Raw genomic sequence first — 22,151 nt, forward strand, 5'->3', positions numbered from 1 at the left:
GCAGTGCCTTTTCGTGTGTGTGTGTGTGTGTGTGTGTGTGTGTGTGTGTGTGTGCACTAAAGGCACAATGGGTACATGGTATTTATTAAGCCTATCAGCCAACACTTGTCTGGGGTCACGACCCACCGTAAGGAGCACCCCTGGGACCCCAGCTGGCATTTGCCATGTGCTTTTTTTTTTTTGCTTCCCCTCTTCATAGTTTAAATATGTTGAATTATATTGTTATATGTTATGTTACACAGTCCACAGACCCGTGCACGCGAGATGAGATCATTATGCAGAAAATCGTAAAACAGCAGCTGCTTCAAACACGTCAGAATTTCCTTTATTCGTGTGAATCTTTTAGCGTGACGTGTTTTGCCTCTCGTCGGATATTGCAGACTCTGCAGCAGAAGGCTGTGATGCAGCCCCGCAGAGTTGCAGTGTCTGCAGCAGACTCGGTGACCTTGCTTCAAGGTCGCAGTGACACTGCCGTCAGTTTTTCCTCTCACGCGCGCGCCACGAAAACCCAGTCTCGAGCCCGCCGCACACATGTGACACACATCCAGACCCGCAACTCTGACACAGCGACGGGAGCGCAAGTGTGACCGCAGTGGCTCAGGCCGGGCTAACGTTTATTGGTCTATAATTAGATTTTGCTGAGGTGTCGGAGCAATACACACTTATCAAATTCGTGGTGCCACTGCCACAGATTTCCTCTTTTCTAGCTTGAGTTTAGGCCATAAATCAGTGGACAAGGTTGACAACCCTTTTGTGACAACTTCTGTCCTCTCTCGATGCCAGCTGTTGCCAGGCATGCTGGAGCGCGCGGGGGCAGCCTATTTCGAGAAGCGGGAGGTTACAAACTTAGAAGAAAAAAAAAATCACTAAACTCTTTTAATGGGTCATTTTTAAAAAAAAGAGCTAAATTGATTATTTAAAAAAAAATACACCCTGTTTTTGATAGATCATCAAACAAACTGTACTCCAAACAGCTGTTTCTTTAAAAAAAAAAAACTACTATGTTTTGACATCTACCCCTTTTCATCCGATTGAGGTGAACTCCTGATCCCCACTTCCTTGGCTTTAGTCCAGATAGTTTAGTAGAGTGAGCCGGGTCAGTGTCATAAGACCAACAGCATGACTACATTTTCCATAGAGATGGTGCCGACAGGGACATGCAGCCCCTTCCTTCTGTTGGTGCCTTTTGTTTTATAATCTTAATGAGAACAAAAGCATTTTAAGACCTCCTTATTAATAACATGATATTTCCAGTCAAAAAGAAGTAAAATAAATACTGTAAGTGAAATAAACTGTGCTAGAATAGATAGATAAACTTATATTTAAAGATACATAATGACAATTGCACGTCATTTTAATTGAGTAAGGGTTTGCAGCCACAAAAACACCTCCAGATTTTGTCAGGCAGCACGACTTTTTGTAGGCAGCTGATCTGAAATCAGCTGACTGACTGAATGTAAGTTAAAGTACAGTATTGGCATAAAAGTCGATTGGTTCTTTTGTTTTTAATCTTTTTTCATAAGTTGCAGGCCCCTATTTTAATGCTGATGACGCTGGTGGCGGCGTTAACGGACGTAACGGAGAGACAACGGACGCAAATTGAAGCAGAGGGAGGAGAAAAGGCACGAGATCGAGGCTACGTCATTAAGCTTTGTCAAGCTAGCAGGAGACCGTTAGGTGGTGACCGGAAGTCTCAGAGCTGAATGTTAATAATTAAAAACAGGTTTTATGTTCACTTTACATATATAAGCAGTTTCGTGTATCTGGAAACTTTGTGGAATATTCATGCAGTGGATTTTAACTCGGTCCTTTTGGACTCCATGTTGTTTTTAAACGTCGTCAAGCCTGAGAAAAGTTTAAACGTTTTGTTCGCGGGCACAGTTTTATTGTTAATCTTTCTTACCGGACGTGCAGCCCTTCTTCCTCCAGTCTTGACGCTAATATACAACTACAAGCCTTAGTTGTAGAAGCCAAAACGGGAATTTATAACGCCAGTGTACGGAACCGAACAGTCGTGCAGGACATTGTGTCGCCGGTTGCTGTTATCACCTTTTTTTACTGTAACTTACTGTAACGTCGTGAAATATGATGTGATGTGAGAAACCCTTCGAGACGCAGACGGCGCCATTAAACCAGTTCGACCGACTGTGGACTTTCCACCCGCAAAAGACTTGACTGACTTCAGATAAAACAGAGCAACGCGATGGTTTTACAGTTCCCAGTAAGTATCCTTTACTAGCCTTTACCTCCAAGGTTGTACGCACAGTGTGTTTGGGGTGTTAATCTTTCTCGGAATATGTCATCGGTCTGTACGATGGGCTGATGTGCATGCACGATTCTCCTGGCAGAGCTGCAAGTTCGCCTGGACATGTTATTGGGGCCAGGGGGCAAGAACCACTGAATAAATAGTTGCATATATTGTGCAATAAGCTTGAAATCCTCCCACATGCTATCTCCTTCCCAATTTACACTTATGCTGCTCCATTCTGTCTAATAGTGACTGTTGCAGCCACCGATAAATCCTCCAAAAATAGGATAAGAAACAGAGTAAATGAATAATGCAGGTGTATGGCTTAATAAAGATGCAGCGAATTAATGAATTGTCCTTCCGTGGCTCACCTCATAGCTTCACTCAAAAGGCAAGTCGTGGATGTGCAAAGCACACCCTCCACTTCTACAACTGTACACACCTCAGCTTTTTATGTGTTTTAATCTCCCGAGTTATTCCTCGCTACCATTTTAACACACTGAACTGTGTGAGTCTCCAGTGCCTGCTGGACCAGGATTGAGATCACTGATCTAAAGGCATAATCCACTTTGGCAATTAACCTTTCAGTGGTCCAGGATCAGTAGGCAAGGTCACCCCGGGGTGCTGTTCTGGCCATCTCCTCAGTGCCTCAAACTGAGTTTAACACACAGTCTATGTGATGCATTGTCAGTGACAGATACCATCAGCACCAGTAAAACAAAAAAAAAACAGGAAAAGAAAGCTTCAAAACCATCTCAGACTTCGAAAAGCATCAGTTCTCTAAGCTTTGGTGTGACTTCTTATTCTTAAAAAGTCGTTATTTGAGTTGGTCAGTCGTTAGTTTATGAATAAAAACAAAATTTGTGTCCTTTTTAAAAAAATAAAGTCATCACTTTACTTCCAAACAATATGTGCGGAGCCTGTGGTTCCCACAAATAATGTTGAAGTTTCTTTAGAAAAAAAAAACAAACGAATTAACTTTTGCTGCAATCTAGCTTTTTTAAAAATGTTATACTCTTAAATCTGAGATCACAAATTACAAACAAAACTGACACGGCACGGCACTGCATGCATGTAATTGGTTTGAATTGAAACAAAATGAGTTTTTACAGAGAGTTATCACCCAACTTCAGATTGTGACTTTGCATGTGCGAGGGACAAGGTGTTGGCTTTACTCCGTCTGTCCTTCAAGCATTCCTGTGACTGTGACCTTTGGAGTGTGTCACGCAGCGTTCAAGGGGGAGGGTAGTCAAGCAGCGTGAAGATTCTGGACAGATACACTGAGTTATATATATACATCTCATATATATATATGTATATATATAGATATATATATACATATATATCTATATACATATATATAACTATTCTATAAAAATAAGTTATTGCCTTGACCTGGCTGTAAGTTCTGCAACGACACAGAAGTCTTTGCTTACTTTGCAGGTGTCCTGATAACTACAGATTCAACCCACGGCAAGATCACTTCACCGAGCTGCCATCAGGAGTGAGGAATATATAGGTTTAAAGCTCCAGTTCAACAAACAGGTAAGCTTGTCCCCACATTGCCTCTTGTGCTGATGAAAAGTTTGGCTCCAAGTCTACGTTTCAGCGAGGATTATGGATGTCCAGGTTCAGTTCCTTTCGGGCCGTGAGGGGCCTTTAGCTGGCACTGTTAGCATCATCTTCAGGAAGCAGCCACAGACAAATGAGGGATGTGGAAAGAGAAATGCACCAAAAAAATGAAAGGATTAAGAAAGTGCTGGTGTTGAATTTCATGTCTAAAACACTGAGACTGGGTAGTTATACAGAATTTTTGTTAAGGATTCTATAGTGGTCATTTTCTCAGGAAAACATTGTAATTAATTGCAACACAGATGTCCGTTATGGTCGTTTGCCTTAAATTTTAAGGCATGCATACAAACTGAATATTAGGAAAATACTTCTTGTGTACAAACCATTAAGTTAACCAGAGTTAAATGTGAGATGATATTTGCCATTTATCCTGCAATGTTGGATTCAAGGCTTATGTGATGATAGATTATTCTCTGTGCTCCAATCAGCTTGTTTTAAGTCTGGATAATGTTTGTAGTTGGGATTGAAATATTTCTTCAGTGTGACCTTGTGGCATAAGCCTTTTTCTCTGTTCTTCAGAGGAAGAGAGCACAAGATTTTTCTCCAAAATACTCCAAGTCCTCCAGTTTAATGGCTCTCTAAACAGCCAGCAGCTTGATATGACCTTCAAGAAATGATTATTTCCAGGCTGCTCCTGGAGCTAATGTGTTCAGCTACAGCAGATCCATCCTCATCTTACCAGCTGTTAGGGAAAGCCGATTGTAGCCCGGCCCATATCAACACGCAGCCAACACGAGCTAGCAGACGCTGGTAGTCTGGAAACAGATTTTCTGTCAAACCTGTACCATGAGATCACACTGTGGAGGGACTTAACGTTAAGAGCTGTAGTATTCGCAGCTGTAAGGTAAGAGGCATACTAGTCCTGGTTACAGTGACATAAACAAATCTCAACTGTAGGAGGAGGGAGCTAGTCAGTAAGGATTAACACTAGCTAGCTAGCTTAGTTAGCTCAGAATAGCTAACCTACAGTTGGCACACAACCGCTGAAGCTCGCTAATGATAAACGTCTACTATGCTGGCACTAGTGAGCTTCACACGTTCCTTTGGCAAGTAAAGTAGATAACAGGCCAAATAAGCCAACATCATCTGGCTTTACAAACACTTTTCCTTTTCTTTATAAAGCCAGACACCAAACTCGTAGCTGTTACCGACGGTGAGTTTTTTTTTTGGTAACATTTCTTTGATATTTTAAACCGACATACATCTTTTGCCAAAGCTCATGTCGAACTGGTCAGCAGTGCACATCGTAGAGGAATTGGTCTCTCTTAACCCCTGAACATCGCTGAATCACACGGTCGATTATTTATGTTCATGCAGCAGTTCTGCATGTATTAGGTGAGCCATTGGCTCAGCTTTTAAACTCAGCCCAAGCAGGCTAAAGTTTAAACAGGCTGGGTTTGCTATGACCTCTATACTGCTTGCCAAACAGTGCCCATAACCGGAGAGGGCAAACTCCAAGAGAAAGTGTATACCTTTAGGACTGTGGCAATAAATACCATAAAAACATACTTGATTTGCAGTGAGGATTAAGTATTAAGGTCCTAGCTTTCCCTGAATCCCCCTCAGTCACCTGTCCTTGTCATTTACTGTAAGGTGTATATACAACACAGTGAGATTTCATATGTAGATCGACTCTGAGGACTGAGTCAGTTTTTCCTCATGAAGCGTTTGCTTCTTCTCTTTTATTTTTTTCCCTCTGTGGGTCTTGAACCTAGTTTATATCGTATGTCTGATAGTAATCAGCTTTGATCACCTTTTTAAAACACTTTCTCATGAACAGGCAATAATGGAGGGATAAAGGGTAAGGTATTTAGTAGATAAGTTAGATGGTGGGTTATCAGCACCATGTTTGCACACAGAAGTGCAGAACACTGTGTGTTCAGCGATACGAGATGTATCTGGATGTAAAGTAGATGGTTGTTCATTATGAACTTAAAACATGATAATTGCGCAGACTGACTCGGACAAAACGGCATGCAGCACAAGTCAGGACTGTACTGTCATTGATTATATCCAATATAGTCCCTGATTGCTGACTGTGTTTATCTGAGCATTGCTTCATCTGCAACTGTGGAAGTGTAGATATCGTAACACCGAAAATTTGAATATTGCAATTTACTCATCTGTATATACTATTAGTTAAATTTGTAAAAGAAAACATTTTTATAAAATTATTTGTTTATTGATTCTTTCAAACACCAATGGCTCAGTTCAGTCACCCATAGTCGTGTCCACAGAACATACTACGGTGTTTAATGCTCTCGGCGTGTGCGATGCAAGTGATCAGAGCAATAAAGCTGTTATAAACAATTCATCTTTAATATTGAAATACTTTACGAGTTACGAAACTGCAACTAGATTATCAAACAAAGTTTTGCAAAACAAGAAACAATGGCACTGTGCGTACGAGCCAAGCTCACAAGTCACTTTCAAGTCTTAACTGGATTGAAGGTATTTGGGCTGCACAGATCTCATCTCATCATCCTCATGCACTGACCTATTAAGATCCAGTCAGAGCACAGTCATTCAAGTCGTTTTTCACCAACTAAGTCAAATTTAAAGGCCAGTTTCAGTCAGAATTAAAAAGCCTTGAACAATTATCTGTTTCTAGTTTTGTAATTACAGAATTGGTAAATATGTGTTATGAATAATTGACCCTGATATGGGCAGGACCATGCAGTGGTCTCTTAGCTCACGCAAACATAACCCACTTGTATGTTCACCTCGCCGCAGGGGAGAGAACCTCGGGACACAGATGCCCATCTCATATCACTAAATTATGTGTCAAAGAGCTCAAACTGCTTTTAAACTATTTGTGTTATTTGCAAAGGATGTGATGCATGATTGGTATTATGAACCATGACGTTTCGCATTGGAACAAAGTTACTGAAAGCTGAATGAATTGCAGCTTAAAAGCACAAATCAAAGTGACTCAAGGCAATAAGAGTGAACTGATAGGTTTGCATTTGTAGGACAGAGTCTGCGTGCACTAAAGGAAATAAATCGCCTGTTTCAGATTTAAGTTTTCTTGCTAACAAAAGTATACTTTTGTGCTCCATTTTGAATCAATTAAATCTAGTCAGAAAGCCTTTGTGTACCATAATGTTATTGTAACTTCTCTGCTGTGCAGTGTCTGTGTTTGGGTGCATAAATGTACATTTTATTTCTTTTCCGTTTATCATCCTATGTTGTGTAAAGAAACTATAAACTGCACACTGCCTTTGTCACGCTTGCAGATTGCTGCAGTACTCTCTCCGCCTTACTTGAACATAAGTCATATCTCTGGATAAGGAGGAGTGCCCACTATTTATGAGCATAGTGACCTTCAAACAGTCACCTTGGCTATTTTAACAACTAGAAATACGACTGACAAAGACTTCAAACCACGGGGATGAGCTGAGGACTCTGGAGCTTTATTTTAGGAATGAAAGGAAGGTTGCGGTTTGGTGAATCTTAGGTGTTTATGGCCTAAAAAGTGTCGCTGATGAATAAATGGCACATATAAACACACACAGACTAAGCTGAGCCAAGCGAGTCTTTTTGGGTCGTCAGCATGCTGATGATGCGAAATCCATTTGCTTTTCCCAGCCGGTGCCTCCAGCAAAGAAAAGTGACAATGATCCTGTTTCAGTTTGACTGTATTTGTTTCTTGTTGGATTAAGGCAGCATTTACATCACAGCTCTCCACCTTGCGTGAAGGCTTTTTTTTTTTTTTTTTTTTTTTTTCTCAGCTGTTCAGCTCCATCAGACATCTGTGTGTTTACACTCAAATCAACGCATGTTCCGCACATCGGGGTAAAACTTAAAGGCTGGTCTAAAGGCTGGAGGTTGGGCTGTATTGAGTCCAGTATCCCGTGACGAGGCACTGCAGGCACATCATTAGTTATCTCTGCCAAGGAGGTTACATAGCTTTATGTATATGCCCACTATTAAAAAGCATGTCATGTTGGGCAAATTATTTCATACAAAAGTGAATTTTTGGAATATATTTCTCAAAGTATTTGCTGAGCTATAAACTCTAACAGAACTTTTAGTTCCAGTCAAAAGAACACCTACTGATTATTTCAGCTTATAAACAACTAAGAAAGAATCTCAAAGGTCAGATTACCTTTATGTCATGTGTTGGCAAAAGAAAGTTCGATTAGGAACTTGTGTGGGGCAAAATGTTCTATACCATTATTTACATTGACCTTTCTTTGTTGTATATGTTTTTGCCATCAGACATCATGTCTTCCCGGGAGCGTCGGACAGATGTCTACATTAAAGCGGAACCAAGCAGTCCAGAGGGAGGCGGGGGAGGTCGGATCAGCCCTGGCGGGGCCTCTTCAGACTCCTCTCAAAGCGGAGGTGGAGGAATCAGAGGAGATGGCGTTAAACGTTACTCTCCGCCACTCTACCCACCAGCTCTGCGCTGTCATTTTAAAGATGAGGGCGGGGATGGCGCAGAGGAAGGCTCCACGGGAAACGGAGCAGGGCGATGCAAGTATGCCCTGAGCACTCTGCCCAAGAGGCTGTGTCTAGTATGTGGAGATGTGGCTTCAGGTTATCATTACGGCGTAGCGTCCTGTGAGGCCTGCAAAGCATTCTTCAAGAGAACCATTCAAGGTGGGATGTGTTGGCCTAACATTACAAGGAGTCTTGTAATGTTATTTGCTTCCGTGCCCTGTTTGTGTGAACCCTTTACATGCAATCTGTATATTTTCAGAGAGTGTAAGAGTGTGTTTATTGTACCTGAATGTCAGTTAGTACGAATGGGGTGTAGAGTAGTAAAAAACAAACAGTCATTAGGTTTAATTTAGCTGGAACTGACCAATTTGGATTCATTAGCACAATAATCATTTGTCAGAAATTGCAAAGGTCAGGACTGACATAAGGATTCACATCTCATACTAATGTTTGTATCTTTGCTTCAGGTTATAGTCCTCACCCAGTAACTAACCCATCTCATTCGTACTGATCTGTTAGGGCTCTTATTTGCCAACCTGACGATCGGCCGTTGGAAACATCTAGAGGGTCTGTGACTCTGTCCCTCTTGTCTTTTCGGTGTGTCACGTACCGTCGGCTCTGTCTGACCCCATCTGGGCCTTTTTTCAGCCACTTCGACATGTTAATTCATTGGCAGGTCGAGCAGGGAGAATTGCTGTTCAACGTGGTGAATTAATGCAGCTTCAGCTGTGTTACTTTTCGATGTGTGAAGCATAAATGCTTCATTAAAGCATTTATGTAGAAAACACATTAGATTTTGTTTAAATTAAGACACAATTTCTTTTTTTGTCTAAACATATTAAAACATCCTACAACTGAACTAGAACCACGTTGGATACTAAAACCTGAAATAATAGCACCAGCCTTCATACAAACGTTTACCTTAATAAGTCATTCATAGACTCCTGCTCCATTCAGCACGGCAATTTTGTGTTAATTGTGCATCAGAGTCGGTAGTTTAAGGTTGTTTTTGGGGTTTGTTCAATAGCCGTTGTTCTTGCCAACGCTGTGGACATAAGGAGACACAGCTGGGGGCTCTATCGTCACTTATGCTTGGCATCGGTTCGGTGTATAAAAGCCTTTAAACAAGAACCATGAACATGTGGCAGCTGTTGCTGAGCTACATTGTCTGGTCACAATGATATTTTGTTGGGCCGTCTTTTGCTTTGATTTCGGCCTGTGAAACAGTTTCATTAAGCTTGTGTAATATCTATCGCAACACTCGTTTCCCTATGGAGTCGCGGAATTTTTTGCTGAAATCTTAGATTGATGATTTTCAGCTGAGTTCCTTATTAGGACACTAAACCTAGACCGGAGCAACTAAAGCAGCCCCAGGTTATTTGCTTAGTTGAATCCAGGTGATGTTGGGTTGCCTTTTAATACATTATAAATTAGATAACGTGTTTTATGAAATTAAAGACCCTTCATGCCAGATGCTTGTTCACATTAAATATATTATTATCTATGCATTTGCTTTGTTGCCTTGTTTATTGTAAACTCATGTTTTTTTTTTTCCATAAAGGAAACATTGAATACAGTTGTCCTGCATCAAATGAGTGCGAAATCACCAAAAGGCGCAGAAAGGCTTGCCAAGCGTGCCGCTTTACCAAGTGCCTGAAAGTAGGCATGCTGAAAGAGGGTGAGTCTTTGGTGGGGACAGCCTTTGATGCTCCATCTTAAGGCTTCTGCTAATTGTGTATTTACTGGCAAAAGTCAGACGTACTTTATCTTTCATTATGTAGGAGTTCGTCTTGACAGGGTCAGAGGGGGAAGGCAGAAGTACAAAAGGCGCCCGGAAGTGGAGAACGCAACATACCAGAGTGCCCCTCTACCACTGACTAAAGAGAGTGAAAAAGGTGACATTTGTGACATTTCTGTTTTTTTTTTAAATTTATTTTACAACAGATAGCCCACTGTATTTATTCTTGTGGAGTATTTGTGCAAATGGGATTAAAAGTGGCTCATTATCGCAGCATTAACCTCTGTGTGATTACCCAGCCAAAGCTCAAAGTTTAACATAAACATACAAACATTTCAAGCCTCATGTTGGTTTCTCATCAATGACTAAAAGTTGGATTTTTGTGAGGCATTTAGCTTTTGGTAACTACCACTAGCAACCTTTTATTAAAGCATAAATCATAATGATTCATGGGCAGAATTAATCTGTTCAGAATTAATCTGTTTTTCTTCTTTAAAACTTGTGGTGCTTATGGAGTTCTTTCTCCTGTGTGGGACATGCTGGGTGGGTAAGATTCAAACTGACTGAAGGATGTAAGCGAACAAAATATCAATTTGGATCCCAAACAGTGCCCTCTACTGCTAAGAAATGTTCATTGTGCTGCTTTTAACTGTAATGAGAAGCTCAATGTATGATTTCGAAAGAAATTAGATTGATTTGGATTGAGCTCTGCTGTTACAGAAAGCTGGTTCCATTGTTTTAATGGAAATAATTACACAAATAGGTTAGTAGGAAGTCAGTTGGCTGGTGTAAAGTCTCTATTTGACATTGAGAAGTGGACTTTTGCAGCATGAAAATAGTGAATACACTAAAAAAGCGGTGCAGAGCTAAACTGAATGTAGTTGTTTCGAGTGTCCCTCTGATTATACGCTGCAATTAATCCATTTTTTTGTGTTTTGTCATGTAGGTTCCTCCAACATCATTGTGTCCCATCTCCTAGTAGCAGAGCCAGAGAAGTTATTTGCCATGCCTGACCCTCTGCAGCCTGACACGGCCCAGCGTACTCTCACCACCCTCTGTGACCTCGCTGACCGCGAGCTGGTAGTGATCATCGGCTGGGCCAAACACATTCCTGGTAAGAGATGCAGAGAGAATAAAAGGAAGGAGGAGAGGCAGCAGTTTAAGCGACTAAAAGTCCTTCTCAAAAGTCCTTCAAAGATGCATCCTTCTTCAGCAGGAAGAGAGGCCTTCCTTCTCTTTGAAAAACACAGTGAAGCGGTTCTAACGAGACACAGCAACCGCCCCACCTTCTGTTACACCCTTTAACGCAACACTTGAAAAACTGACATGACAAATCAAGAAGTTGGTGGCTGCTGCTACTTAACAGCCATTTATACTGGCAATTTGTATTTAGCTTTCCTCTGATGGAACACATTATGGTGCTAACAGCTTATTGTGCCAGATAATACACTAAAAACAAACCAAAAAACTGAATTCATAATGCTCAACTTCGATCCCTCTCTCCTTTGTGAAAACTTTGGCTTGCACAAAGGATTGTGGGTGCTTTGAGAATGCCAAGGACATACAGAAGCATCCTTGAAATGTGACCAAACAGAGGACAAGTCTTACAAAGGTTGATTGACATCAAAACAGTCCTTTGGCTAGATCTTACGACAGAGCAACCTAAAAACATAGACGTTGAGGATCTGTCCTTGACTTTGAGAAGCACCTTTAGACTTTATCCGTTCTCACTGAAAAGTAACCAATGTGTTTATTATTTTCACTCAGGCTATGACCAGAATATTGTGAATCTGATTCTTAAAGCTGGTCTTAGTCACGGTCCTCATATGGCAGCGCATGTGAGACTGTCCAATGAAATCCACGAATTCGAAGCTTTTTGTTCGAAGAATGAGTGAAAATCTCTCAAGTATTGCAAGCTGTGATGTCAAATTGCTATGTTCTGACCATGAATGAAGCTTTTGCTTTGGTCCCTTAATTTGAGACTTTAAAAGATTAAAAGAGCATCACCTTGTATGTGTGCATGGTATCATCATCTAGAGTACGGTCACCAGCTGGCCACAGTTACTTCCATTTATTTTGAACAAGTCTTTAATATTTTAACCTGTCAGATCCTCTACATATAAACAAACCGTGTCTCTGTCTTGTGTCCTTCAGGCTTCCTGTCTCTGTCGCTGGCAGACCAGATGTCAGTGCTACAGTCGGTGTGGCTGGAGGTGCTGGTTCTGGGTGTAGCATATCGCTCGCTCGGCTGTGAAGACGAGGTGGTGTTTGCTGAGGATTTTGTCCTTGATGAGGAGATGTCACGTGTTGCTGGACTGACTGAGCTAAATGCGGCAATTAGTCAACTTGCCCGCCGTTTCCGCGCACTAAACGTGGACCGAGAGGAATTTGTCATGTTAAAAGCCATCGCACTCACAAACTCAGGTACTGGAACTTTAACTCTGGTGACATTTAGATAAATCTTGGTATTTCAGGGCTCCAGATGAACATTGTCCATCTGCAGCACTGGTGCTCCTATCAAAAAAATGTTGAAGCACCAGCAAAAAAGATGAGGAACAACGTTTAAATCGCATTTATCTCAACAATCAATCAATCTGGCTGTATCTATATAAACGCATTATTGCACGTTATAGCCTTAAACACATTAAGGCAGTAACAAAGTCAGCCTACTATCACCTTAAGAATATATCAAGGTTAAAAGATCTGATGTGTCAGCAGGACCTGGAAAAACTAGCCCATGAATTCATCTTCAGTAGGCTTGATTACTGTAACAGCATCTTTACAGGTCGACCTAAAAAGTCAGTTAGACAACTGCAGCTTATTCAGAACTCTGCTGCTCGAGTCCTCACTGAGACCAAAGAAGTGGACCACATCAGTCCAGCTCTGAGGTCTTTACACCGGCTGCCTGTCCATCAGAGGATAGACTTTAAAGTTCTGATGCTGGTCTATAAAGCTCTGAATGGTCCAGGACCAGATTGCATCAGTGACCTCCTGACCCAGTATGAACCTTCCAGACCCCTCAGGTCATCTGAATCCGGTCTTTTATCAGTTCCCAGAATCAGAACCAGACATGGAGAAGCTGCATTCAGCTTCTATGCTCCACTTGTCTGGAACAAACTCCCAGAAAGCCTCAGATCAGCTGAAACACTCAGTGTATTTAAGTCCAGGTTGAAGACACGCCTATTTTCAGCTGCATTTGAACAAAGCTCCAAATCTGAAGCTTGTGTTTCAAAACTTAATCACATTTCAACTACGGATTTTATCAATTGTTCTTATTTCTTTCTTTTTTGTTTAAAATTTAAATCATGCTTTTTATTTCTACTGTTTTAATGTATCTGTAAAGCACTTTGAATCGCCTTGTTGTTGTTTTGTGCTATACAAATAAACTTGCCTTGCCTTCCCTATATATACCCTTCACTCAAACTGAATGTAACACAAAGTGCTTTACAGAATACAAATGTGTAAATAATCTAAAATTAATTAATTTTTTTCCATTTTGACCACATAAATAAATGATTTGGTCATAAATAGAAAATATACAGAAATGAAGAAGCTTCTGTTCTATTTTAAAGGAAAAGAGTCAGCTGGAAATCATTAATTGTTAAGATAAGCTTCTATTTTTTTTATATCGTACTGTTTTAAATAATCACTAAATATAAATTCTTTAATTGAAATGCATCTTTGTGTTTCTATGCTAATTTGTCTGTATTTTACCAAGGATGGATAAAATATTTATATATATAAAGTTGTATGTTTGTTAATCAACTGGTTGATGCATCAGAGTCGCAACGTGTGTTGTTTCTAAGTCAGATATTCATTAAACTGTGGATCCTGTTCTGAATTCTACTGATTAGGTAATTCCTTCCTTTCAAATGCTGCTGGCAGACGTACTGCAGTTTCATCAGAGTAGATGCATCATGATCGTTGTAGCTCTTTTGGAGTGTATTATGTTTAAAGTTTAAAGTTAATTCCACATCTTATCCTCATTAAGAATTGTTTGTCTGTAATGTATGGACGAGAGTCATGAATTAGTAGAAGACACAATCTGTTTTGTTATTTTTTTAATATGCTTAAAAACCTGCATTGTAACATAAGAAAGTTACTGTTCAGCTTTTTCATTTTAAGATTTTCAAGACGTGAAAGTTTTTGTTTGACACCGACATGTGATGCAGTCCTCCACCCATTTATCTGCATGTTTCTCTGAAGCTGAGTGTAATTTATCAGTACAACCAAACAGTTACCAAGACAACAGAGAAAGTATAATCGATGCTTCTCCAAATCACGTAATCAAAATAAAGATTGAGCAGTAAGCGTGCCACGATCCTCATGGCTCACAGATATGCTGCGCAGTGCGTTGGTGATTAGTTGGTCAGCGTTATCAGTTCTCTAGTTGTTAAGGGACATTTGAGGCAGCATAAACATTTGTTTAGCTGACAGAAAGCGTGCTTACAGTTCTGTGATAAAGGATTTAAACCTTACATGCTGTCTAACTATGTGCTCCCTTCTGTTTTGTCAGACTCTGTTTACATCGAGGACATGGAAGCCGTGCAGAAGCTGCGAGACCTCCTGCACCAGGCCCTGCTGGAGCTGGAGTGTCAGCGGCGCCCAGACGACCCCCAGCGGGCAGGACGTCTCCTTTTAACGTTGCCTCTCCTCCGACAGACTGCTGGCCGTGCTCTTACCACTTTCTACAGCATCAAGACCCGTGGAGGTGTACCCATGCACAAACTATTTCTGGAGATGCTGGAAGCCATGATGGACTCTCCTTAGAGCGCGAAAGCTGGAGAATTTTTGAGGATGCACACAAAGACACAACAGAGATTTAGTCTTGAAGAGTGGATGAGTGGTTTATAAAAAAGGAAAGCTTTGATTAGAGAATTAATAATGAGGAAATGATGCTCTTCCCCCCGAAGATGAGGGAAGTAAATGAGAAAAGGAAAACACACTAAGTGGGAATTGGCGATTCACAGTAAGACGTAACTGCCAAACTTCAGTAAAAGGCGCCAAGGTCCACGAGTGAAAACATGTAACATAAAAGCCGGAATCCTTTTCATTTTTATCTACTTCATGGCATGCTTTGTCACATCATTAACATGCAGTTTCTTCAAACCACTGGAGAACAACTTTTAGGTACCCAAGAACACGCTGCAATGGTGCAGCTTTTGAACTTAAAAAAAAATAATGCTTCATCTGCACATGAAAGCCATAATAACACATCTGGCAAAAGCTTGAGGGTCCAGTATGGGGAGGAATCAAAATGTACATGAAGTGCTTGTATTCACTATAGTTTAGTGTGCCGTTGTAGGCAAACCATAGGAATAACTTGCAATATGTTAAAAGCAATATAATGACTCGATTATTGTCAGTCACATTAAAAATGTGGATAATATGGGGAGAAGTTTATTAGTTTGTGTGTATCGGTTGTTCTCGATTCTCTGGGCCCCGAGTGCTGATTGTTATTCTTTAAACATTTGGTTCTGGTAGGAACTGGTTTGGTCGCGAAGGCCAGATGAGTATATTAAAAAAAAAACACTTAAAGGTGGGGTCTGAGATCTTGGGAAAACGGTTCCTGCAAGCTATATTTTTGAAAATACACAACCTTGCTTCTCCCTTCAGCCCACCCCTCGAAACCACACCTTCAAAACACATGAACGAGTCACGAGTCTGTGAACGCGCAGGGGGGAGGGGGGGCTGACGTTTGATTGGCGTGTCAGAATCCAATAGAAGTAACTCTCATCAGTACTTCTATTGGTCAGACATTTCCTCTTGCTACACCCTCTACAATGGACTAAAAGATTTAGTTTTTTTCCCAAACATTCTATTTTAGTGGGTGCAATGGGGTCGTGAGGAGGTTTTCAGACAATATGATAAAAAATGCTCCAGAAAACATCCCAGACCCCACCTTTAAGGGAGAAAAACTGCAGCACTTTGGGTGGGGGAGGGTGGGGTTAGATAGTGGGGTCGAGAGCCACTGATTGTGAACTGCAGGATGCTTTATCAGAGGTTGTGCAATGGATTTGTAGTCCAGAGGAAGTGCATATGAGGATTGTGCGTCCGTGAAACGTTGTATGCAAGTCTTATTGGCACACAGAAACTGGCTTCCAGCATGTGTGTGTGTTCGTGTGCAGTTGAAACCAATGAGATCAGGGAAGAACACAACTATATGACATCAAAGCTGGTGCGGTGATGACGGTGATTTGAAATCTACGCGGGACCCTCGTCTGCTTTTTTTTTATACTCCCCTCCACTGAAACCACAGCGTGACCCGTGCAGCTGTGTGTTCGGACAAAAAAAAAAGAAGAAAAAAAAAAAAAGGCCGGTCTTGTTTCATACTTCATAACTTATGTGACTGATGTGGTGATATTTTACTGCATTTTCTGCAGTAGAGAAGAAACCTGCATAAAAGATCTCAAATGTTTCAGTTCGAGATCCCTCCTCCTCCTCCTGTGGATGCACATCTGTTGAACTTGAACTTGTAAGTGCCCGTGTTGGGCTCAGGGCTACAAGAAACTTATGCAACATCTTTCTTTTGGATGTTGAAACCTTGCTGATAGCATCCTGAAAGTCGTCCTCTTTAATTCAGAAGGTTTGTATATCTGAAGTAGAAATGATCAAAACGGTAAGCGTCACATGCAGATCTACTTTATCTGTTGTAAAAAAATTAGATCCCAGAAAATATCTAATGGCCAAATGGCCATTACTCTTTTAGCCATGTACAGTTCCATATAAATAAACATGCAATTTGTAGTGAAAGATGATTAAGCCAGCAAATGTAATACTAATTCCCCATTACGATGATAGTTGTGCAGCTTACAGTGTTCTGATGTTTGTAAAGACTTGAAGCTCGCTTTTTCATACAGTTTCCCCTCTAGGATATAAGGGTATTTTATTTAAATTGTGACACTTTGTGGGTTTGGTGTTGGAATCGAGTTTTTCCATTTCAGCCATGTTCAACGCTAATTTTCTTCTTTTCTTTTCTCCAATCAGCGCCGTGTTTTCCGAGGCGGACTGTTGTTTTAGGGATCAGCTTGCATGGCTCCATAGATCTGTTTGCATGAGGCTACAAAAGGCTACCTCAGGAGGCAGCATAAGCCAGACGGCCAAATAACTGTGGAGACAAATTTAACTCTGTATTTAGATTTGTCAACTTGAATTTGGACTTGTGGCAAACTGAACATGTTGCGTTTATTTGTTTCTCTTTGTAGATGGCCCACTAAGCCTGCTTCATAAAGGTTGTACGATCAAACCGAACAGGTTGATCTAAAAGGAATTAGCACTACGGAGCAGAAATTTGTCATAATGGGGTCTGGTTTTCATACGTTACAGCTGTAATCTGAAAATATTTTCATCTGTGATGTATTTTCTAATCTAATTGTTCCCACGTTTCCAGAACAAATTAACTATAGATGGCAGGGCCAAACCGGAGCTCTCCAAGTTTCCTCCTCGTAACTCTGTCATATGTGCAAAGGTGGACTTTCATTTACTTACAAATGTGTTTGGGGTTTTTTTTTTGGTACGATGGCTCAGGTGGAGGGTTTGTCACTTGCAGTGTCACTGTTTAAATTCTCCATTTATTTTTAGGTTCTGTTACTTATGTGCACATTAACATAAATGAGCAATACAAATAAATTACCAAACCTCACACATTTCCTTGTATAGCCACAGTGTACATTTAACATTGCCAGTAATAATTACGGATAGCTAATAAACGTCATCTTATTTAGAAGTTCAAATCAATGTTTGTATTTTGAAAGACTATTTAAATGATTAAATTCTATTTTTTACTCAATTTATTGTCGTTTGTTGACACTGCTTTGTTTTTTGTGTGTGATACTGGCTGTGAAGTTCTGTGTGTAGGCTTTTTTTTTTTCTTTCTTTTTCATTTAGATGAAACAGTTTGATGTCCTTGTCTAAACATGTCCACATTAAACTCACTGTGAAAAAAGTTAGATCTTCCTCTGTCCGACGCTACAGGGAGTGGATAATTGTAGGTGCTTTGTGTTGTGTAATAAATGGACACACCACCACCACAAATCACTGGTCTCATCTCTACCTGTGGATGTTTGTCTGTGTATGTTTGTTGCTATTTGCAGTTTTGATGCTGTCTGACGTATGAATAAAAATACAAAATCAAGAGATTTGTAAATCTTATAAACCAACGTTTTAACTACAGTAAAACATAAGGCGACATATTGAACGTTGAAAGAATCTTTGGGAGAGGAATGTAGTCCCATTCTTGTCTGATATAGATTTCTAGCTGTTTTTTACAGTCCTGGATCTTCTTTCTTATGATCTGTGATAAGACGGCAGCGTGTCGGTGTCATGCTGACGTGTCTGGCAATGACAGAATAATGTCTGTTTTTGATACGGTGTTGCTTGAAGGCCCAAAGATTATGGGGATCCATATGTACTTTCAATTATGTCATATTTAAAGCTGTGTCGGACTTTACATTGAAGAACATTATTCTAAATTGGCTGAGATTCCTGCACCTCAGTCCATATACTACGTCTGAGAGACTCTGCTTGTCTTAGGTGCCCTTTTATGTCACCCATGACTACCCAGTTATGTCACAGACTTGTTGCCAATTAACCTGATCATTTGCGACATGTTCCTCCAGCCACTTACTTTTCCAGCCTTATGCTGCTCCTGCTCCAGCTTTTTTGAGTCTTGCTCGTGCCATCAAAGTCAAAATGAGTCGAAATCTTGATGATAAAGAACAATCTGTCACTTTCAGTTTTTGATATGTTTTCTCTCTTCGACCTGTGAGGCTGCCATAGGATGCTGGGGGCTGCCAGAGGGTGACACAGGGATCCAGAGGGCGCCCTTTGGCAGCTGCCCCTGCAAAGCTGTGGCAGCTCAGGATGCCACCGGAAGTGTCATTGCTAGTTGCCACCGCCACGATTTGAGCTCGGCCCTGCTGGAATAATAAACGGATTAAGTATGCACAATAGTAATATGAGAGCCAATGCCTAGATGGGAAGTCACAAGTGTAGTGATGCATTTTAGGGCGATTGTGCGCATGCGCATAATCGTCCTGTACTGTCGTGTCGTACTGTCACGCGTTAGTTATTTCCACTTGTGCTTTTTTTCTCCACCATGATATGTCTGTTTTTTTTTAGTCTTTCTCAACATATTTATCATACTCTGTGTGAACCGAATAAATAAACAGAAATAACAGCAAAGTGTTCAAATCACAATTCAAACAGCGCCTAAAACAAACCGGACATATGGCTACTTGCTAGCAGATGGCGCAGTAAATAAAGATTTAGCAGGCCTGGATCTGAAAGCTACGTTAATTCCTTTCAGCCAAACCCAGTGTGGGGAATAACTGGACCTACTGCAGCTAGTTAAGCTAGAGTGACAGTAAGGTTGGGACAGTGTAGGGTGTGTGTGAGCCCAAAAAAAACCCCCAACCTTCTAATACACAACGCTAGCTAGCTAGGTTGACAGCAAGCTAATAATGCTCTCCATCTCAGCCTCTCTGTTTAAAACCACGCGAGTCGCCCAGTGTGTCCGGCTGCTGCACGTCTCTCCGATCATCAAAATGCCAATTCAGGTAACAGTTACAGCTAACGTTAGCTTCACTGCACGTCCTTGGTGACTTAAAGGTCGTAGGCGTATTATGCTGTAAAGTGGCTCAACGACGCTGTTACACTACGTTGGGTTTTTCCCTTTAGCTCGTAAAGCTAACCGTCCCTTAGAAACCCGTCGCCATGACACCAGATAACCCCAAGTGAACAAATTTGCCTATCGTCCAGGCTTCGATTGAACCGCGGAAAATCTCAGCACAGTCTGCCCGACATGTTAGAGCATAGATTACGACAAGTAAAACTCATCTCAGCGTTTTCTAAACGGCCACTGATGATATATTTTAACACCTCTGTAGTTCACGTTACTCTTCTGCTACTTTGCTGTATTCGTATTAAGTGACACCCGCTGATAGTGTCCACGTATGCATAACTGTGTTGGATCACTTTACATAAAGCTTTTAAAAGGCGTTCTTAAATTTCCAGCTGTCCTGCGTGACAATAAAATGGCAGATTCGTTTTTATAACAAGGGCGTACACAAGGGTGTAATTCATCTTTTTAGTGCTTGTTGAAACTTCTTTTAGGCAGAGATTGAGTCAAAACACGGTGCTAAACTAGTTTTAAGTATAAAAAAAGTGTTGCTAAATTAAATCGAACCATTTAGTTAGTCAACTCGATATGATGCTGTGTCGCCCCCGTGTGGCCATTAGGAGAAACGCTCGCTATTGTTTTTTTTTTTTTTTTTTTTACCAGTTTTAGTCTCCAAAAAGGGTCCTGAGACTGAGGTTGATCTGTAAATTATGATAAATATGTAAATCAAATGTTTATCTGTAATATAGGATCCTATACATTCAAAAAGTTTCATGTACTTTATGCAGCCTATTGATAGGATGCATAAAGTACGTGAAACTGTCTCAGTGTGTAAAAACAAGAAGTATTATAAAAATCTGAAAACAGAGTCTTCAATAAATGTTTGATTTACTGTATTGGATCCTGTGTTACTCTGTAAGTAAGCAAGCAGGGATTTTGAACATAAAATAACCCATTTTTACTTTACAGTGACACTCACAGGGCCCAAAAAATATGGGCATTTTCTTTTGTTCTGCCTCATCTCAATCACGTGTCAGGTTGGTGAGCATCTTCCCGCTGTGGAGGTTCAGGAGGGGGAGCCTGGAAACAAGGTGGCGATGGATCAACTCTTCAAGGGGAAAAAGGGAGTTCTCTTTGCTGTACCTGGAGCTTTTACCCCAGGCTGCTCGAAGGTGAGACCCCCCCCCCCCCCCAAACGCTGCTCGTACATGGCCATCTTGGCACCCCCCCGACCTCATATTTCATTTGTTGCTTTCAGACTCACCTCCCAGGTTTTGTGCAGCAGGCTGAGGACTTGAAGAGTAAAGGTATACAGGAAGTGGCGTGCATTTCTGTCAATGACGCGTTTGTCATGGCTGCATGGGGGAAGGAGCATGGAGCAGATGGAAAGGTGTGGACTTCAACTTCAAAATGTAGTTTACAGTTGCCACACTGATAAATAGGAGGGTCGATGTTTCTTCAAAGACACGTGAAATGCTGAATGATGCTTCAGACTGAAAGGGTATTGAGCTTTTTACTGCTTTTTTTTGTGCAGGTTCGAATGCTAGCTGATCCCACTGGAGCATTTACAAAGGTGATGCTAATGTGTTGTTTATGTCCTTTTTTTTAATGTTTTATGACTATCTTTACTCATCAGCCTTTTCCTTTCTGCTTGCTAGGCAGTTGACTTGTTGCTCGACAGTGAGCAGATTGTGCAGGCACTGGGGAACAAGCGATCCAAGAGGTAATCATTGCTTTTGCTTTGTTCAGTGGCGTGAGTTTTTAAGCTTTTCAGTTCAGCTTTGGAGTGTGTTTGAAATCAGTAACGCATTAAATGAAAGTGAGATTGAGTGGTTTCTGGCATAAAAACAAAGCATTTGCACCTCTGCTATTAGGTTCTTTAAATGCTTCAAAGTTCAATGATAACATTAGCATTTATGGCACAGATAAGATCTAATTTCACATAAGTTTAGTCTCCTTTAGTCCTCTTTATGATGGATTTACAGGCAGCAGTGTTTGCATGTTATACTTTCATTTTAATCCTATTTGTCTTTTGTTGTAAACTAAATCAGATTCTAAACTTTGTTTGTACTTTATTTTGTGTTTAAGATATTCAATGTTGGTGGAGGATGGAGTTGTGAAGAAGATCAACGTGGAGCCTGATGGCACTGGGCTGACGTGCAGTCTGGCCTCCAGCATTCTGTCTGCGCTGTAGGCTTAGGCTGAGCTTGTTAAACCAAATTACTCACCCCGAGTTGCTGTGAAAGTTGCACAAATAAACCACCCCACTAACCTTTTCAGCTTACTCCTCTTCCCAAAGACGGATCTAAATGTCATGTGGATGCCAGTGTCAGGAACTAAACTGAAGGTTGATTAATGCGCACAATTATCACATAAAAGAAAATCCCAATGGCAGTTAATCAGTCTATGTATACTGTTACTTAAGAGTAAATAAAACTCACTCTGGAAGCAATAATCACAATGTTTCC

General features: G+C 40.9%; 2 protein-coding genes across 3 annotated transcripts; both read left to right on the forward strand.

The window, feature by feature from the left end:
• The first annotated feature begins 1,914 nt into the window (after window positions 1-1,914).
• On the forward strand, window positions 1,915-18,098 carry esrra (estrogen-related receptor alpha). 2 transcript variants are annotated; one of them, XM_075486328.1, is made up of 8 exons: window positions 1,915-2,221; window positions 3,692-3,793; window positions 8,102-8,485; window positions 9,888-10,004; window positions 10,108-10,221; window positions 11,011-11,178; window positions 12,219-12,488; window positions 14,581-18,098. In XM_075486328.1, the coding sequence occupies exons 3-8, from the start codon at window positions 8,107-8,109 to the stop codon at window positions 14,832-14,834; spliced, it is 1,302 nt and encodes a 433-aa protein (XP_075342443.1). In that variant the 5' UTR covers window positions 1,915-2,221; window positions 3,692-3,793; window positions 8,102-8,106; the 3' UTR covers window positions 14,835-18,098. The 2 variants fall into 2 exon arrangements, with proteins under 2 accessions (XP_075342443.1, XP_075342444.1); XM_075486329.1 differs by lacking the exons at window positions 1,915-2,221; window positions 3,692-3,793 and adding an exon at window positions 4,563-4,724.
• A 1,271-nt stretch (window positions 18,099-19,369) lies between these two features.
• prdx5 (peroxiredoxin 5) lies at window positions 19,370-22,138 on the forward strand. The gene is made up of 6 exons (XM_075486330.1): window positions 19,370-19,621; window positions 20,721-20,855; window positions 20,942-21,073; window positions 21,218-21,256; window positions 21,342-21,406; window positions 21,772-22,138. The coding sequence occupies exons 1-6, from the start codon at window positions 19,526-19,528 to the stop codon at window positions 21,875-21,877; spliced, it is 573 nt and encodes a 190-aa protein (XP_075342445.1). The 5' UTR covers window positions 19,370-19,525; the 3' UTR covers window positions 21,878-22,138.
• Window positions 22,139-22,151: the final 13 nt, after the last annotated feature.

This window comes from Odontesthes bonariensis, chromosome 16 (genome assembly GCF_027942865.1).
Source record: "Odontesthes bonariensis isolate fOdoBon6 chromosome 16, fOdoBon6.hap1, whole genome shotgun sequence".
Taxonomy (NCBI): Eukaryota; Metazoa; Chordata; class Actinopteri; order Atheriniformes; family Atherinopsidae; genus Odontesthes; species Odontesthes bonariensis.

Excerpts from the sequence above, each read along its gene's own strand:
- esrra (XM_075486328.1), top strand. The coding sequence starts at position 8,107 with ATGTCTTCCCGGGAGCGTCGGACAGATGTCTACATTAAAGCGGAACCA. Across the intron at positions 10,005-10,107 it reads AGTAGGCATGCTGAAAGAGG|GAGTTCGTCTTGACAGGGTC; the intron begins GTGAGTCTTTGG and ends TTCATTATGTAG. Across the intron at positions 12,489-14,580 it reads CATCGCACTCACAAACTCAG|ACTCTGTTTACATCGAGGAC; the intron begins GTACTGGAACTT and ends CTGTTTTGTCAG.
- prdx5 (XM_075486330.1), top strand. The coding sequence starts at position 19,526 with ATGCTCTCCATCTCAGCCTCTCTGTTTAAAACCACGCGAGTCGCCCAG. Across the intron at positions 20,856-20,941 it reads TTACCCCAGGCTGCTCGAAG|ACTCACCTCCCAGGTTTTGT; the intron begins GTGAGACCCCCC and ends TGTTGCTTTCAG. Across the intron at positions 21,257-21,341 it reads CCACTGGAGCATTTACAAAG|GCAGTTGACTTGTTGCTCGA; the intron begins GTGATGCTAATG and ends TCTGCTTGCTAG.